Raw genomic sequence first — 19,351 nt, forward strand, 5'->3', positions numbered from 1 at the left:
GTTAATTGGGCTGGTTGGGACAGGAGATGTACTCCCTCGCACCTGTCCGCCATCTTGTTGATAAGGCTTTGTTTTTCCAAATTTAATTGAGGATTTCTGTAATTGGATGCCCTGACGTCAGACTGTTTGGTTAAGGGTATAAAGATACTAGGATTGATTGTATTAGTAGCCTTACTGGGTCTAGCTCTGCTGTGACCACGTTTGGCTCATGCTGTGCTTTATTAATTAATAAAGCTGCTTGTTAGCTGCCTAAACACAGAGGAGCGTGTTTTTGCTTCGACAATTTGGAGGTTCCACCGAGATTCCTAACGCACCACTTGCCCGTATGGATGGACCGGCACTCCACTTCCAAACCTCTCAGAGCGCTCAAGAGAAGGTAAAGGGGATACCTGTTACGAAATCTCCTGGTTGAGGGCTTGGGATTTGGAGTGACGGCCGGCCATCGGGGTAAGGGGAGCTACGGAATTCAATTTTGTGGAGCGGCTAACATTTTTGTCTGTCTGTGTCTGTCTTTGTCTATTAGGCCTGTCTTATGTGTCACAGTTCCAAAAGGGCACACCGGTGTCTCTAGTGAGGCAGCCATGCGCTGGACCCTCTGTGTTCGGACGCTAAAAGCTGGTGTGGTGCCATTACTCTCTCTCGGCACACGGAACTGTGGGGAAGCTTTGTTGTCTCTCTCTGTTATTTGTGGGCGTAGTACTGACCTCTGAGGCTAACCCCAGGCCATAGTGCCCCATTCCGCCAGGCTGTCTCCAGGCGCCAGGACGTGGTGTTCTGCCGGGCTGAGGCAGGTGCCGGAAACCCCTGCGAGGCAGGTGGACCTTGAGTCCAGTGCTTCGCAACAAAAAGGGGGGGGACCAGTGCGAGCAGGTGAATTCTTGATTCGGTGACTCGCAGAGCGAGCAGGCGGATCCTGATTCAGTGACTCGCAGAGCAAGCAGGCGAATCCTGTTTCGGTGACTTGCAGAGCAAGCAGGCGAATTCTGATTCGGTGACTCGCAGAGCGAGCAGGCGGATCCTGATTCGGTGACTCGCAGAGCGAGCAGGCGGATTCTGATTCGGTGACTTGCAGAATATGGTGTAAGCAGGCGGACTTTAGTTCGGTGTCTTACAGAATTAAGCGCGCGCAGGAAATGGGGGTAGGTCAGTCTACAGGAATTCCAGTGCCTTTATGTTAAGTGTTTTCTGGTATAGGATCCTAATGAAGTCTGATATTAAGTGCCGGGTGTCTTAGGGCAGCGTCACTTAATAGAAACCCATGGGAACTAGACAATAAATAAAGATGCAGCGAAATGTGAAAAAGGAGGAAAAAATGTGTGTGGAAAATGAGTATGAATGTAATGAGTGAAGAATGAATGCCGTTGCATAGGTCTGAGACTTGAGCTGATCCCAGCTGCACCAGGGCTCTCCCACGAGGGAGCTCTGAACGCAAGGGGGGGGGTCAGCTGAACCTCGAGACTCAGCGGATATGTGAGGGAGTGACGACTCCCCTTATTTCATGAGCTGCTAAGGTCTGACACTCTAGACCCGGCAGACTCTTTCTTTGGAGTGTGTAAAGTTAGTTTAAGTGGGGGTTAGTCTAAACACCCCCCACTCTGCCGAAAGGCACCCCTGTGTACTACATGTACGTGCATAATGGTCCAAGGACCTGTAAGCATTTAACAAATTGGAAAAGAGGAAAAATTAAAGCTATGAGGGATGAAAGTAAAGCTCAGAAAAGCAAAAATCCACCCTGCAGTAAGATAGGTAACTTAAAAGTTGCTGCAGCACCTCTGTGCCAAAATAATACATAAGAAGTGGAAAAAAAAAAAAAAGAAAATAAAATTCTCAGTTGGCACACCCATATCAACCAAGCTTAGGGGGAAAATCTGGCACAACATCACCCCTCTATCCCTCTTTATAACGCATACACAGATAGAGAGGAAACATGAAAAATAACTGAAAGGAATTAGCTCTTCCCTTTGAAAACACGGGCTCCTGTAACAAACTTGCCCGATCCAAAGCAAAACACAAAGTTTAAAATAAGTTTAATAGTTTAAAGAAAGTGTTCCTCCAAATCCTAAAGGGGAGGAAAAAAACAAACAAACCTGCTTTAAGAAATGACTCGTTTCTTGCAGCCTCTTCTAATCATCTTAGCAATGAAACAGTCAAGTTAAACATTTGGCTACAGATACTTTGTTAAAATCTATTAAAGAGAAAATAAGGAATTCTACTGAAACTTAATTGGTTAACCGCATAAAAGAATAGAATCTATACATTGTAAATTTGTAAAACCTGCACCCTAAGGGTTAAATGTGTCTTCCAAGGAACCTAATTATTGTTTAAAAAAATCCAAGCCCAGAAACTTCACAGTGTTTCTGGTCAAGGCTGAGCTGATAGCACTTTTGGCTTGCTTTCAGATCCAAGGTTGTGTGTGTCTGCAAACTGCCTGTCTGTTCTGGAAGGGGGGGAGCACTGTCCCCCATAAGTAAGTCTGTAACATTGCATGTGATTCTTTTCAGGAAAGGAAAACCTTTTTGCTTGCTGGAATAGTAACTAGCAAGCACCTTGTTCTAAGAGTTTCTGTAGCAGTAAATAAAATAAGCCTGGTCTGCAGTACAAGAGAAAAACTGAGGCATGCCACTGATAAGGAAAGCTAGCAGCTCAGAGGTAATTCAAGAGAGTGGAAGGTCACGAGTACCGATGAAGCTCTCTTGTTCTCAGAAAGTTATAGCTCACTCACCCATAGAAGTGGTAAGGAACTTGATGTAACTAGTTCCCCTAGCAGATCTTAGGCAGTATTTTAAGTTATAATGGGCCACCCCGACGGGGGTAGAAATGTTTTCTTTGTCTTTCAGATCATCAAGAAGCGCTAATATCATCTGAAAATTAACTGAAAAAAAAAAAAACATGGTTCTGTGTCATGACATAATAAGTTTGTGTTCTGTGTTCTGTCCAGATTTGTCTTGTGTGTGTCTTAATTGTGATATATGTATTTCAAATGTTGTGTGTACAATATTGTTGTTTTAATGAATGAATAATTTAAGTCCCTTAAATAATCTTAACATTGTGCTTTATATAAATGGTTCTTGCCTTTATAATTTTAGTAGAGTTTTAGTAGCAGGCTATGCAGTTTGTACTGTCTAGAATGTAGTGAAATCTGCTCCTCTACCTGCTGTTTTTCCCTTCTCTCCTACCATCGCCAGCTCCTATGCCGTCTCTTTCAGAACTGGCCCTCCTGCAAGACCAAGCCCCAGAATCGGAAAAGCAGGAGTGGAGACTGGCAGGGTGCACCTTGCACCCAGACCACTTGTGGTGCAGCTCTGATGGCCACATTGTTGCCCCAGTGGTCTTGCTACCTCACCTTGCCCCCGTGCTCCCTAGATTGTCGCACGTTGGCAAAAGGGGGGGATGGTAGCAATCCTAAAACAAAATTGGTTTGCTCCCAAATTCTCCCAAGCAGCCAAAGATTACTGTCTGGCTTGCCCTGTCTGCCAAGCCCACAACGTGGGTAAACCTGTAAAGACAGTTCCGGCAACCAGACCTCCACCTTTGGAACCATTTCTGAATTTACAAATGGACTTTATTCAATTGCTTAAATGTCAATCTTTTAAATAATGTGCTGGTTATTGTTTGCTTGTTTTTGGGATGGGTAGAAGCTTATCCCTGAAGGAAACATGATGACATCACAGTAGCTAAGAAACTTCTAAATTATTACATCCCATCATGGGAAATACACCTTGTGATCTCCAGTGATAAAGGTACCCACTTTACTGGGCAAATTGTTCAAAAAAAACTAGAGAAGTACTACTCTCCCAGACAAGCACTGCACTGTGCACGACACCTAGAGAGCGCACAAACAGTAGAAAGATGAAACAGGATTTTAAAGAACAAACTTGCTAAAATATGTGAGAACTCTGGCTTAACATAGATAGTAGCACTCCAGATTGTCCTAATGAGCATGAGAGCCACTCCTAATCAGAAAACTGGACTCAGTCCACATGAAATTGCATGTGGCCAACCTATGAGACTGTTAAGCAGCCCAGAAATTAACCTGGCTGATGCCACACTTGTTAAAGGAAGCATAGTCAAGTATTGACAGGAACTTATGAGGTGTGTACAGTCTTATCATTTACAGGTTAAGGACGCCTTCCAGGAGGCCCCAACTGAGCTGTGCCTTAAACTACAACCAAGAAACTGGGTTTGCGTGAAAGTTCACCAGCGGAAGACTGCCCTGGAACCCAGGTGAAAGGATCCCTACCAAGTCCTTCTGACCACCCATACTGCTGTAAAGTGCGAAGGATTGCCCACCTGGATTCACGCATCCCACTGCAAACCCGTTCCAGTCCCTACAGAGGTTGTCCCCAATAAGGAGCACCGCAGACCTGGTACCGGAGACCCAGGTCCAGAAGCAGATGGGAATCACCACAGACCTGGTACCAGAAACCCAGGTCCAGAAGTAGACGAGGATCAGCACAGGCTTGGTACCGGCAATCCAGGCCCAGAAGCAGACGAGCCTGAGAGACCAAGGCTAAGGTACCAGCTGCGGCCCAGAAGAACCTGCCAGCGATAGGTGAAGCAAACTACGAAGTCCTGAAGAACAGCCAGCATGAGGCTGGACAAACAATTCATGTTAAGCTTATGCTTAATCTTGTTTTTAATATTTAGTAGTTATAACCTATATGGTTCAAATGTGTTTATGCTTTTAATGAACCAAGTTTCCCAAGAATTTAATTCTACAGGTTGCTGGATATGTGCTTACAGTCCTGTACATTCAGAAGGAGGCATCCCAATAATTCCAGTCCCACTAAACAACACTCAAATGAATGGCACACTGTTTAGTAAACTAAGCCAAATGATACTTGGCAGGATAAAGGGTTTACTAACCCAGGGTATATCCGCCTAGCCTTGACCCCAATTGGAAAGTACTGCTGGACATGTAACGGTTCAGGAGCCAGGGTGAGAAAAAGCCAAACCAAATGGCCCTAGACTATGTCCTAGCTAGTAAGAGCGGGGTTTGTGCCTTAGTAAGAAGAAAATGCTGTGGGTATATTTCTGACACCAGCAAAGAAGTAAAGGAAGATGCCTCAGAAATTAAAAGAACTGTGAAACGCCTAAGGCAGGGGGAAGACTGGACCCTCTGGGATTGGTTGGGAGGCTGGTTTGGACATGTGGGAACTTGGATTTTGCAAAGAGTAGTTTTAGTATTGGCTATATTCTTTTGTGCTTATTGCTGTTTCTTGTTAATCAAATGCTGTATTTCTTGTATTCTAGAAAACACAAGATAGACCCTTACCAAAGGGAATGTGGAACTCATGATGTTAAAATAGGATGAGCAGAGAAAGGAACAAGAAATGTACATAAATACTTTAATGGAAAATGGAGGTATAAAATGGTTTCAAGGTTAGCCTTTAAAAGGCTAAAAGGGGGGAGTTGTAGAAGCTGTAGAAACCATTTTCATATTTAGCTAGAAGCCATCTTGTATATCAGAAACCATTTCAGCTTTTCTCTCAAGCACGTAGACCAGAGTGAACTTTCTGTCACCCCGTGAGAAGAGGCCTACAGGATGGGCTATTGGTATGTGTTAATTGGGCTGGTTGGGACAGGAGATGTACTCCCTCGCACCTGTCCGCCATCTTGTTGATAAGGCTTTGTTTTTCCAAATTTAATTGAGGATTTCTGTAATTGGATGCCCTGACGTCAGACTGTTTGGTTAAGGGTATAAAGATACTAGGATTGATTGTATTAGTAGCCTTACTGGGTCTAGCTCTGCTGTGACCACGTTTGGCTCATGCTGTGCTTTATTAATTAATAAAGCTGCTTGTTAGCTGCCTAAACACAGAGGAGCGTGTTTTTGCTTCGACACATCCAATTCATTTTCAGGTACTATTCCAATGATAGCCTGATGGTTTGGAGCGCTGCATCCTAAAGACTGTCATTTCTATAGTACCCTGACAGATTATATTTACCAAAATGTTTGGGCAAATAACCTCTAGATATTTAGATAGTGGACTATAGGACAGTCTCAGTAAAGATCTTTTGTCTGGAATTTGCTCTTCTCCTTCACAGTTTTACTCAGCAGAGCCCAAGTCTACTAATCTTTTGGGCACACAGCAGGGATTTTCCTAAAGGGACAGGCTGAGAGAAGAAGGGGTGTAATTTGGGTAATGAGCTTTAGTCAGCAGAACTCTTTTCAGTGTCTTTTTATTATACTGTGTGAATTTGATTAATTCTACATATATGTAACTAGTTTGCAACAGGCCCAAGGTATAAATCAAAAGTATAAACCCTCCCATGACAAGCTTGTGCCAACACCTGGTCTTCAATACGCATAAAGTCAAAGAAGTGTTGTGAGCAAGACACAAGAAGTCATTCTGCTGCTCTACTCTGCACCAATTAGGTCTCAATTGGAGTATTTTGTCCAGTTCTGGCCACCACACTTCAAGAAAGATGGAGAAATTGGAGAAGGTCCAGAAAAGAGTAACAAAAATTAAAGGTCTAGAAAACATGAGCTATGAGGGAAAGCTGAAGGAACTGGGCTTCTTTAGTTTGGAAAAGAGAAGACAGAGGGGACATGATAGCAGTTTTCAGGTATCTAAAAGGGTGTCACGGGGGCGGGGGAGGCTATTGTTCTCCTTGGCCTCTGATGATAGGACAAGAAGCAATGAGCTTAAATTGAAGCAATGGAAGTTTAGGTTGGACATTAAGAAAGACTTCCTAATGGTCAGGGTGGTTAAACATTGGAATCAACTGCCTAGGAAGGTTGTGGAATCTCCATCATTGGAGATATTTAAGAGCAGGTTGGATAGACATCTACCAGGGATGATCTAGACCAGGGGTAGAGAACCTCTCAGCTTGCCTGGATCCAGCCCGAGGCTAAGGGCTCCCTCCCAGCATTGAGGAGCCTTTACTAATGCTCCAGCACCCCTGCTACCCCACTGTGGCACTACAGCGCACATAATCTGCTAGCTTGGTCCCGGCCCTCCTCCCCCCCTGCCCCACCCTCCCCAGCCTCTGGTGTGCAAGGAGAATGTGGGGACTGCTTTTCTCCTTCTCAGTCAGGGGCCACGTCAGTGAGGGATTGTTTGGTATCTTTTGCTTCTCACTTCTGAAATGACTTATTTTTCTGTGGGTCAGCGGCCCCCAACCTAAAAAAAGTCGTCCACCCCAATCTTGACAGTGCTTGGTCCTGCTGGGAGGGCAGGGGACTGAACTCGATGACCTCTCAAGGTCCCTTCCAGTTCTAGTAGCCTATGATTCTCTCCCTCTTGCCCTTACAAACTCAAGGAGAATTCAGTACAATATAATTTACCTGTTCCCTGCAGTAACTTCAACACAAGTGTAGAAAGCAGGCTCACATTCAAAATTATTCATCACAATTCCATGGTAACCATTTAGAACATGCTGGTTTATGCCTTTTCTGCGAAAGTGCTCCAAGACTTTGTTTATGCTGTCTATACCATTTAGAATGGCCTGTCATAAAAAATATAATAAACAACATATTACTAGACTTCAAGGATCAGGTGACCTAGAAATAATGCTAATCTAGAGTTATTGGTCCTTTGTCTTGCCAATTTATATATTAAACTGACAAAATGTTTGTAAGCTTCTTGTTTGGATTAAAAGCTTGTCAACAAATTCTAATGGAGATTATGAATGACGCATGATCTCACTATCAGCTGCTCAGTGGCATCCAGGGGGCCTTATGAAGGCCACAGTCATAGATCAATTCTTGTTAGGACTGTAGACAACACGTGGCTAATCATCTGGGTAGTATTCATGGGCTTTCACTAACTACGCTAAGGCTACCACAAGTTCCCTCCCAACCCCTGGCAGCAAGCTGCTGTTTTGGATTCAGGAACCAATAGGCATGGTAACTTGAGAGTCTAAGAGCTACCAGTTTTCAATGCTTTGAAAAATTGAATTTCAGCAACAACTGTCTTACTTTGAGCTCTCAAATTCTCTTCAGCTGAAATATCTCCTACTTTTTCTCTGCCTAAAGCTAATTTTTAGAGTATTTGAAAAATAAGGCTTATGAAAAAGTTCTTTGCTACTATGATCTGTACCCAGACCATTTTTTTCTCTTAAAGATTATCTTTAAAAGATATGAAACCTTTCCTCACATCAGATAACTTCCACAAATGCACAATCTCTCACCTTTCCTGTAGCTGCTCTCAGAAGTTGCTGTTTCTTCTCCAAGTCTTCTCGTTTTGCAGCAAGAGCTTGCTGTTCTGCATTCTCCTCTCTCCACAGATAACTACACAATGAGACAAATCAGGTTTAAGCACTGGAATTACCAGAACATTTGCAAAGAGTAAAATGAGGTTAATTAACTTCCTTCTAGAGTAGTAGATTTTTAAAAACAGAAATGCAGAGGTTTAAACTTCCAAACACATGACTGTATTTTAAAATAGTTATGCCAAGTTAATGACTACACATGATTTATATTGTATACATACAATTTTAAATAAATGTACTAACTTTCTTTCACTCTGTAGTTCATCTTTTTTGTTTTTCACTTCATAATATTTTCTGTCCAGTTCTTCAACACGAGCTTTCACCTCATTAAGATCTTGGTCCAATTTCTAATGCACATAAAAAATAAATCTTTAAACAGTAAGACTCTAGCTTCACAATGAATTCATATAGCTTATTCCATGATTTGCAAGTGCTAAAGTAATAAGAAAAAAAAAGATATTTAGAAGTCAGCAGCAGCGGCGGCATGGACACTATGAAGAGAATGGATGCTAATAGCCAGACAAGAAGGATGAAGAAGAAGAAGAAACAATGAACAATTTATTTTGCTGATGTTGATGTTCCAACCACCATCAGAACTAAAAGGATTAAAGAACTGGCAGAAATAGTAAAAGCCATCATAAGTTACACTATAAAGTGAAATCATAGGAAGACCTTATTGCCATCTGCTTGGTCCTTTGCAACACAAAAATAATAAGCCTGTATAAGACTAAATAGTTGTACAAGAATAGTGACACGATTCACAGTTCCATATATTTACTGGTATCTCCTGGCCTGAGAGGGCACCACAGGCCAGGAGCCACAGGAATTCACCCCAGCTCCCTGCCTCTGTGATGAATTCCATGCAGCTTCTAGCCCTCCTGGTAACTTTGGGAGCCGTGGGGAGTTCACCACAAGGGCCAGGACCTGCAGCTCCCAGTATTTGTGAATTTTGCCATTTGTGATGGTGCATGGCTCTCTTCCAAAATATGGTTTACACTTGCATATCATTTTCTCTCTGTGTGTGACTGTTAGGAATGTAAAATCCAGTGTTAATTGTTAACTGGTTAAAATATAACGTTAACCTCCTGCTGTGCCACAGGCATGGGAGTAGCCCCCCACCCGTGGCACGGCTGGGCTGGAGCAGCCCCCAGTGTGCCGCCGACAGGAGGTTGCTCCAGCCAGGTTGGGTGCTGCTTAACCAGTTACCCCGGTAAGCATGGTGGTAAGTAAAAGCAATTATCCCATGCTCTGGATTTTAAACAGAAATAAAACTTGTTCATTGAAACAAATCCAATTATGGACACAGACTTTAGCCCTCGCTCTCAAAACACCTCTGCAGTACTAAATCAGAACTCCTTACACTGTATTGCTCCAGATTCTTCTCTTTATTAGCCTCTGTATCTTCTAAATCCTTGTGTATTGCTGCAATCTGTCGTTTTTTGTCATTGATTGCCTGATCTAGAGACTTGAGTTCCTTTTTAATCCATTTATCCCTTTCTTCTTTGGAGGTAAACTGGCTTCCTCGGCCTTGTTTTGCATAAAGATCTGTTCTTTCCTGGGTAGCTTGTGCTAGTCTAGACAGAGAAAAAAAAAAGTTTCTTAAGAATGTGTCCAACATCTCATTTTAAAATGTTATTCGGAAGATCCAAGAACAAAGTGTTATCAAATTAATTTTAAACTTAACAGCAATAGAAAAACAACTTGCATTATTTTTGCAAGCTCTACAAACATTTCAGAGAAAGCTTTAAAATGAGTAAAGCAAGTAAGAGGCACTAAATTTACTTTTATTTTGAATTTTCCTTTACTCTCCAGGGGGTTGCTTTTTTTTTAAAGCTTGAAAAAAGTGCCCCTCTCACTTATCAGCAAAAGATCCTCAACTCCTTTGTTTCTTCAAGAACAGGGCAACATGGCCCTGATGCCTCCTTGTTCAATAGTATATCACTGATTCTTTCAATTAAATTTTTTTAATAAGGTTCTTGAGAAACAACAATCCTCTTCAAACTAAGTGCCTGCAAGCAATGAGCAAAACCAACACAGACCATATAAGCACCAAATGTCTGTGCTTTTCATTTAATTTTAGTTTTTTAATTTGTTGGCAAAAGGGGCATTTCTTTGTAAATAAATAAAATTAAGACTCAAATGAATTTTCTCACTTTTATAATAGCTATCAAGTAATTTGTTTTTTATTATATACAGCTTTGGCATTATTTCTTGTTCCTTCTAAATTGGTGTAATTCCTCATATGGAGAGTCACAGACCTAGCAATTCCTCGCTCTTCTTTTTCTTTTACACTGTTGAATTTGGGCTCCGTTTCTGCTAGCTCTTTCTGCTTCTCCTCAATTTTCTCAAGAAGCTTCTGTCTTTCCTTTAACAGTCTTTTCTAAAAGTAAACAAAGTAATATTTAATACCAATAACTTATAGATTAACTTTGTACATTTAAATTAGTGAACACAGTAGCCTAGTAGGGCATTTATGGAACATATTTTAAGTGTTCTAACTATGCCAAATAGACTCTACTGCTTGAGTGACACTACACTACTTTGATGGATGGAAAGGCAGGCTTCGATTAGCAAAGAAGCGGGATTTCATATATGCTATTTTTTGAGAAGGTGCATCTATATTAGGGGCACATCTACACTACATGGAGATTGACATTGCCGTGGCTGATCTTCTGGGGTTCGATTTAGTGGGTGGAGTATAGACCTGCTAGATCAAACTCAAAGGGGGCCCTCCTTGGCGCTGGTACTCTTACTCCTCACGAGGAGTAAAGGAAGCCGACAGGAGGAAACCTCCTGCAGTATAGATGGGGATTTAAGATACGTAGCTGGAGTTGTGTATCTTACTTGGACCTTCCCTTGTAATGTAGGCCAGGCAAAGGAAAGTAATAAAGATCAGTACAGGCCAAACAGTTGAGTGCAACTCAGCACTGCTACACTGAATGTTCTTCTTTAGATGATTCACAGAATGACAAACAAGGTAAGGATGATGTTTACAAAATAGAGGAATAAAGACACAATTTTACAGCACTCGTAAGTGTACAGAGAACTCTTACTTTGTTGTGAAGTTCTTACATCTAATAGTAAGAGTCATAATACCTTAGTACTCAGAACATGTGCTTAACTTATAGCCTAAAATGTGATCCATACAAAAACACTGAATTTGTACATTTCATTCTTGCTGCTTTTTCTCACCCTTTGTTCACTGTTGCCAGCTAGTTCATCTTGCAAGTCCTTAGCTTTAAGTTCTAATTTGGTCCTCTGTTTAATTTGCTCCTGTCTCTCAGCACTGAGTTGCTCCTTCTCCTCTTTCATTGCTGAAATCTTTGTTTTTAGTTCTCGAACTTGTCGTTCTATATCCTACACAAACAGAAATTTGTTATGTTACTAAACAGAAGGTTTGTGCATATCATAGCTTTTTCTAATCCACATTTCTGTTAAGGGAATTAGTACACAACAGCTTCATTATTTAACCATTAAGATTAAAGAGAATGTGAAGATACAACATGAGAAGAAAAATAATCAACACAATATGAAGTCCAAACATCTTTAAAGTTAACCTGAAAAAAAATGCTTGTTTAATTATCTTTAAAACTGAACAACATGCATGAGATAACACATTCCTTTTAACTAGCTAGACTTGATTTATACATTGTTAGTGACAGCGTATCCACTAGGACCCGTGGTAAATTGTTCCAGGGGCTAATAACTATGTCTTAAAAACATAAACCTTATTTCCAGTCTGTTGTTCTTCAAGATGTGTTGCTCATGTCCATTCGAAGTAGGTATGCGCGCCGCGTGCACCACGTCTTCCGAAGCATTTTCCCTAGTGGTACCCGTAGCGCCGGCGGGACATCCCCTGGAGCGGCACCGCCATGGCGGGGCATAAGTACCCCTGCCGGCGCTGCCCCACCTCAGTTCCTTCTTGCCGGATACGCCGACGAAGGGGAGGTAGGGTGGGAGTCGAATGGACATGAGCAACACATCTCGAAGAACAACAGTTACAGGTAAGTAACCGTTCTTTTCTTCTTCGAGTGGTTGCTCATGTCCATTCGAAGTAGGTGACTACCAAGTTAACCCCACTGAGGAGGGGTCGGAACAGTCATAGCACCAAAGTCATAAAGGAAGGTGAACAATAAACAGATTTATGTGAACAATTCAACACTGACAAGGCACCAACCAAGAACAAAAAGACAACCATATATATATTTACATCACAGATTCGAGGACTGCAGAGCCCACCCTTGCATCCTCCCTGGCCTGTTGAGGTGGCGCATAGTGTGTTGCAAACGTGTGAAGGGAAGACCAGGTGGCTGGCCTGCAAATTTCAGTGATTGGTACCTGGGCACCAAAGGCTACCGAGGACGCCTGTGCCCTGGTAGAGTGTGCCTTCACCCTGGGTGGGGTTTTACCAGCCAGTTGATAACACTCTGCTATACATTGCACCACCCATCTTGATAACCTTTGCGTAGAAATAGGTAAACCTTTCCCCTTATCCCCAAACGCAACGAACAATTGTTGGGATTTACAGAAGGGCTTGGTTTGGTCAATATAGAATGCCAGCGCTTGCTTGGCATCCAGGGAGTGTAGCACGCGTCCAGGGAGGCGTGAGGTTTAGGGAAGAACACCGGTAGATAAATCTCCTGGGACAGGTGAAAAGGTAAAACCACCTTCGGGAGGAAGGCCAGATGAGGCCGTAGCCTTACGTTATCATGCGAAAAAACAAGGTAGGGCAGTTCTATAGTTAGCGCCCTTAGCTCTGATACCCTTCTAGCAGACGTAATGGCTACTATGAAAGCAACCTTCAATGAAAGGTGCTTCAATGAACAAGTAGCCAATGGCTCAAAAGGAGGGGACATAAGCCTGCGTAGGACCAGGTTGAGGTTCCAGGCAGGGTGCAGAGCCCTCACCGAGGGGTACAATTCCACCTGGTTAGAAAAAAGAGAGGCTCCTGCCATACCAACATGGAAGGCGGAGAGAGATGCCACATGGACTTTGATAGAAGAAAAAGACAGGCCACTAGATCAGAGTTGAAAGAGATAGTCGAGAATAGTTGGAATAGGGGCCGAGGACGGGTGTACTCCTCTCCGGGACGCCCAAGACGAGAAGCGCCGCCACTGGCAGCGTACGACCGTCTAGTAGAGGGCTTCCTGCTACTAAGGAGCACCATCTGTACTTGTTGGGAACATTCCCTTTCTGGTTGGTTCAACCACGGATAAACCAGGCCGTTAGGTGAAGAGACCGGAGATCCGGGTGAACCATTATCCCCCCCGTCCCAAGGCTGAGTTAGCAGGTCCCGAACTGGAGGAAGTGCTATAGGGTCTTGGGTCAGCATGTCCACCAGGATGGGGAACCAGAACTGTCTGGGCCACCTGGGGGCTATGAGGATGATCGAGGACCGAAAAGTTCTCGCTCTGGTCAGTACCCTGGAAATTAGAGGAAACGGGGGAAAAGCATAGAGAACACCCTTTGGCCACGTGGTCTTTAGGGCGTCTCCCCCGGAGAATTTCCCCAGCCCCAGCAGGGAACAGTAGTTCCTGCACTTGGCATTGCGTGCCGAGGCGAACAGGTCTAGGAGGGGATAGCCCCACCTGTGGAAAACCTGCCTGAGGACAGAGTCCTTGAGCGACCACTCGTGGGCTCCAAAGGACCTGCTCAGTGTGTCTGCTAACAGGTTTTTGCACCCGGGGAGGTACTCCACCTGAGGCGTGATATTGTGCGTGACACACAGGTGCCAGAGACGCAGGGCCTCCTTGCAGAGGGGTGGCAAACGTGCCCCACCCTGCTTGTTGAGGTAGAAAACCGCTGCAGTGTTGTCCATACGCACCAGGATTGAGTGGTGGGAGAGCCTCAGAAGGAATGCTTCGCAGGCCCTCCTCACCGCCCGCAATTCCTGGACGTTGATGTGTAGGGTCCGTTCAGAAAGGAACCAGAGGCCCTGAGTTCTGTGGCACCCAAGGTGCGCTCCCCATCCCAGGTAGGATGCATCGGTGATCAGCGTCAGTGATGGGGGAGGGGCATTGAAGGGAACTCCGCTGCGCACCACGGATTCCTGGGTCCACCAGAGTAGGGAGTCCAGAATGTCCAGGGGCACTGTAACTATGGAGTCCCATAGACCCTTGGATTGGCAGAAGACCTTCGCCAACCACGCTTGCAGAGGTCTCATTCTCATTCTGGCATGGCGCACCGAGTATGTGCAGGCTGCCATATGGCCCAGGAGCCTGGAGCAGACCCGAGGTGTCGTGATGGGGGACTGATTTAGCCCTGAGATCAACTCCACTATGCAGAGGAAACTGCTGTGGGGCAGGAACGCTCTTGCCACCTTTGCATCGAGGAGGGCTCCCACAAATTCTATCCTCTGGGAGGGGGTCAGGGATGACTTCTCGACATTTATCATTAGCCCTAACCTTAAGAAGAGAGCTCTTATGAGTGTGACATGAGCTTCTACCTGCTCGTACGAGCGACCTCGGATTAGCCAATCGTCGAGGTACGGGAACACAAGTATCCCTCGATTGCGCAGAAAAGCGGCAATCACAGCCATACATTTTGTAAATACCCTTGGTGCCGTACATAACCCAAAGGGGAGTACCGTAAACTGAAAATGGCAACAGCCCACCATAAACCGGAGGAACCTCCTGTGACTGGGCCTGATTGCCACATAGTAGTAGGTATCCTTTAGGTCGAGAGTCACGTACCAGTCACAGCACTGGGATGACCGAGGCCAAAGTCACCATTCTGAACTTGTGTTTTACAACCGCCTTGTTTAAGTATCGCAGGTCCAGGATAGGACGAACTCCCTCTTTTGGTTTCGGAACAACAAAGTAACGAGAGTAAAACCCCCTGCCCCGCAAATGCGGAGGGACCCCCTCTATTGCTCCTTTTTCGAGGAGCACCGCCACTTCCTGAGACAGGATATGTTCGTGAGGGGTGTCCTTTACTAGGGACAGAGTAGGGGGTTTTGAAGGCGGTGGGCCCAGGAATGGGATAGAATAGCCTGTATTTACAATGTTCAGGACCCAGGCATCTGATGTTATCAGGGCCCATGCCTGGGCAAAACGGGATAGCCGGGCCCCAAACGGGGGGCCAGGTTGGCAGACTGGTACGGGACTCTCGAATACTGTGTCAAAACTGGGGCTTGCCCTGATTGGGAGGGCCGTGGGGACCTGCCCACTGGGGATCTGACCCAGGGCGACGACATTGATCCCTAGGCCCCTGAGGGTGCGCAGCCACCCCGGAACCTCCACCGGAGGCCCGGGAGCGGCGTCTCCAGAAATCCCCTGGGGGACCTGGGGCTGCACTCTACCCTGCTGCCTATAAGGCAGTTGTCGCCGCTGTGCGGCCGGCGTATGTATGCCCAAGGACTTCAGAATTGACCTTGTGTCCTTTAGGGTATGGAGCCTAGAATCGGTGTGCTCCGAGAACAGAGTCTTCCCTTCAAAGGGCAAGTCCTGGATAATGTGCTGCACATCCGAGGGAATCCCCGAGACGTGGAGCCACGCCCCGCGACGCATAACGACACCAGTCGCCATGGTGCGGGCTGCCGAGTCCACAGTGTCCAATGCCACTTGGAGGGCAGTTCGTGTAATGACTTTACCCTCGAAAGCCATAGCCGCAAACTCTTGGTGGTCCTCCATCGGGAGTCGGTCTCTAAATTTTTCGACCGCCTGCCAGGTCTTAAAAGCATACCTGCTCAGCATCGCCTGCTGGTTAGCGATGCGGAGCTGTAGAGCACCTGTAGCGTAGACCTTACGGCCCAGCAAGTCCAGCTTCTTAGGCTCCCTTGCCTTTGGAGAAGGCCCGGGCTGGGGAAGCCTTTCTTTTTGGGCCGCGGCCTGTATGACCAAGGATCCCGGGATGGGCTGGGAGTAAAGGAATTCATGCCCCGACTGCGGGATGAAATAACGCCTCTCTACCCCTTTTAGGGTAGGGGTTAAGGTCGCTGGCGTTTGCCACAGGGCATTAGTAATTTTGGAAACAGTTTTATTGAGCGGTAAGGTGAACCGTGTAGGGGCGTCCTCCGTGAGGATGTCCACTATCGGATCGGCGTCCTCAATTATGGGCTCCACCGAAACAGCCATGTTGGAAGCCATGCGCCACAGGAGATCCTGGTGTGCTCTGGTCCGCTAGTGCCTCGTCGGGGGAGGACGACGACTCCTCCTGCAGCAACACAGGAGCGGTCGTGGCCAACTGTGGGGCCAGTTGGACGGTCTGAGCCTCCGGGGGGCCTGTCTCCGGTGCCAGTGGTTGCGGTGCCGCAGGATCATGTTGCGGCACCTGAAGGGGGGAGGAAGGCGCCCCGGACAGGGACGCCAATGGGTGGGAACGGTGCCCTGAAGCCTCCGACCCCATAGGTGGTGGCGGCTGACCCTGCCACTGATGGTAGGCCCAGGGGGTCCAAAGAGGCCACTGCGGATGCGGGGGCCACATCTGCTGGTTGTGGTCCCTCCGGTGTCTGAATCTGGACCTGTGAGTCGAGGATGCTCCCGATGACCCCAACTGTACCGACACCGCGTCCGAGTCCGAAGAGTAATCGGACTCTGGCCAAGGCGGAGCCGACGAGGAGTGTGGAGCAAACTTGGCCATCGACTCAGGTTTGCCCGCATGCGCGCAGCGAGGACGTGCCGTCTGCGGCACTGGGGGACCCATGCCCGGTGCCATAAGGGTCGTTGGTAATTGTGGTACCAGGGGACCCAGACCCGGTGTGGCGAGTTCTTCCGGGTGCAGAGCAGCCAGCTGTAGCACCTGGGTGCCAAGGCCCGGTGTCAGTTGTGTCGTCAATGACTGCGGCACCGGGGTACCCAGGCCCGGTGCCGTTTGCGACGCCACTAGCTGCGGCACCGAGGTGCTCAGGCTCGGTGCCGGTTGCAATGCCAGTATTTGTGGCACCGGGGTGCCTAAGCCCGGTGCCGAGTGTGTCGTGTGGAGATGCAGCACCGGGGTGCCCAGGCCCGGTGCCGGCTGCGTCGCCAGTAGCTGTGGCACCGAGGCGCTCAGGCTCGGTGTCGGTTGCGATGCCAGGAGTTGCAGCACCAACATCCGCGGCACCGGGCTGTCCAGGCCCAGTGCCGTTTGAGACACCGGCAGATGCGGTGCCAGGATGCCCAGGCCCAGTGCCGATTGTGTCATCTGGAGTTGCAGCACCGGGGTGCTCAGGCCCGGTGCCGGTTGAGTGGCCAGCAGCTGAGTCGTGCCCGACTGCAACGGCACCGGGGTGCCCAGGCCCTGTGCTGGGGTAGACCACAGGGTCGATGCTGGTGCCAATGACGGCACGGAGACGGACGCCGACTCCTGGGAGTGTCTGGATGCCACCTGGCCATGGGGGTATGACACCAGTACCGCCAAACGGGGCCCTGGCACAGCGGTAAGCAGTGATCTGCCATGACTTGAAGCTCCCTGAGACTGACTACTCGGCGCCGTGAAGGGTGCCGCAGTAGCAGTGGGAACCGACCCCACCGGGGGTGGTCCCGACGCATAAGCCACCTTAGCATGCTGAGCTGGGCCATGCAGGGGCGACGACGGTGCCCTCCGAGTCTCCAACGAAGGCGACCTCGACCCGTCCGAGTCGACCGATGATGGCGGGGAGGTCATGAGACTAATTAGGTCCTGCGCCGCTTCAAATGTGTCCAGCGTGGACGGACGATTAGAGGGCAGGCGACTGGGACTAACCAGGCCCCCTCGGTGCCGACGGTGGACCGGAGGGGAAACACGCACCGGTGAACTGCCGCTGCGGTGTCTGGCAGAAACTGGTTTCTTTGACAGAGACCTGCCCCGGGACTTCTTCTCCCTCTTAGATGGCAGTGAGTGAGACCGGTGCCGGGACCTTGACGTCGATGTCCGGTGCCGACGTGCAGCCTCGCGCGTGGAGGCCGGTGCGCTGCGCACCGCGGGCTGGTCCAGCGGCACCGGTTGAAGCGCCGTCTCCATAAGGAGAAGTTTCAAGCGGGAAACCCTTTCTTTTCTCGTACGGGGCTTGAAACAGACTTGCAGATTTTGCAGGCAATCGCTAGATGAGCCTCACCCAGACACTTAAGGCAGCTGTCATGTGGGTCGCCCCTGGGCATAAACTTCCCGCAGTCAGCGCACGCCTTGAAGCCTTGCGGCCCTGGCATTCCTTACCCCCAAGGGGGAAGGAGCAAAACAAAGAACCTAACTATACAAACTATTTACAATGTGAGAAACGGGAACCATTAACTATCTAAGCCTAAGCAGAGAGAGAGAGAGAGAGAGAGAGACACGCTCCAACGACCGTCACGGTGGTAAGAAGGAACTGAGGTGGGGCAGCGCCGGCAGGGGTACTTATGCCCCGCCATGGCGGCGCCACTCCAGGGGGCACCCCGCCGGCGCTATGGGCACTGCTAGGGAAAACGCTCCGGAAGACGTGGTGCACGCGGCACGCACACCTACTTCGAATGGACATGAGCAACCACTCGAAGAAGAAACAATTATTAAAATATCTGTTCCCAACATCAATACCTATAAGGCTAAGTAAGTTACCCCTTAACCTTCTCAATGTTAAGTAGACTGAACTTTTTGAGACTATCACTATAAGACATGCTTTCAAATCCTTTAATTATTTTAATGGCACTTCTCTGAACCTGCTATCATTTATCAATATCCTTCTTGAATTGCAGACACTGGAACCAGACATAATATTCCTGCAGTGGTTACACCAGTGTCAAATAGAGACTTAAAATAAGCCATAGGCTCCAACTCAAGAGATCCCCTTTATGGATCACATTAGTTCTTGACTCCAGCATTGAATCAGTGGCTCACATTCTGCTGCTACGCAACCATGAACTGCACATCTTTTTCAGGATCCTGATTACCAAGATACAGGATGAGGAATTGTAAGTATGACCTCCGTTCTTTGCTCCCAGATATATATATTTGCATTTAAACATATTATAAAGCATACTGGTTTGCCGGTGTCCTACTTGCCTAGCACTGCAGATCAGTCCACACCACAGAACTCTCTTTCACTAGCTACCACTTCCCAATCTTTGTGCTGTCTGTAAAGACTAAGATTTTGTCAGATATTTTCAGTGAAAGTCACAGACAGATCATGGGCAATAAGAAAAATTCACAGACACCCATGATCCACCTGTGACTTTTACTAAAAAAGTAAGAAAGAAAATGG

General features: G+C 47.1%; 1 protein-coding gene and 1 long non-coding RNA gene across 2 annotated transcripts in view; one reads left to right on the top strand and one right to left on the bottom strand.

The window, feature by feature from the left end:
- The window catches only part of SMC3 (structural maintenance of chromosomes 3), a 74,293-nt gene that overhangs the window by 26,302 nt on the left and 28,640 nt on the right, over positions 1-19,351 (bottom strand). Inside the window, exons 11-16 of the mRNA XM_075935490.2 lie at positions 11,410-11,574; positions 10,476-10,597; positions 9,578-9,791; positions 8,461-8,564; positions 8,137-8,236; positions 7,292-7,452 (exon numbers count right to left, since the gene is read on the bottom strand). Of these exons, the coding sequence (XP_075791605.1) occupies positions 7,292-7,452; positions 8,137-8,236; positions 8,461-8,564; positions 9,578-9,791; positions 10,476-10,597; positions 11,410-11,574 (866 nt within the window). The remainder of the gene's footprint in view (positions 1-7,291; positions 7,453-8,136; positions 8,237-8,460; positions 8,565-9,577; positions 9,792-10,475; positions 10,598-11,409; positions 11,575-19,351) is intronic.
- Positions 1,314-5,816, top strand: LOC149524021 (uncharacterized). Its single transcript, XR_016350195.1, has 2 exons — positions 1,314-2,467; positions 2,838-5,816. It is a non-coding gene; the product is annotated as an uncharacterized LOC149524021 (long non-coding RNA).

The sequence above is a fragment of the Pelodiscus sinensis genome, chromosome 8 (genome assembly GCF_052426305.1).
Source record: "Pelodiscus sinensis isolate ZL-2025 chromosome 8, ASM5242630v1, whole genome shotgun sequence".
In the NCBI taxonomy this organism is placed as follows: domain Eukaryota; kingdom Metazoa; phylum Chordata; order Testudines; family Trionychidae; genus Pelodiscus; species Pelodiscus sinensis.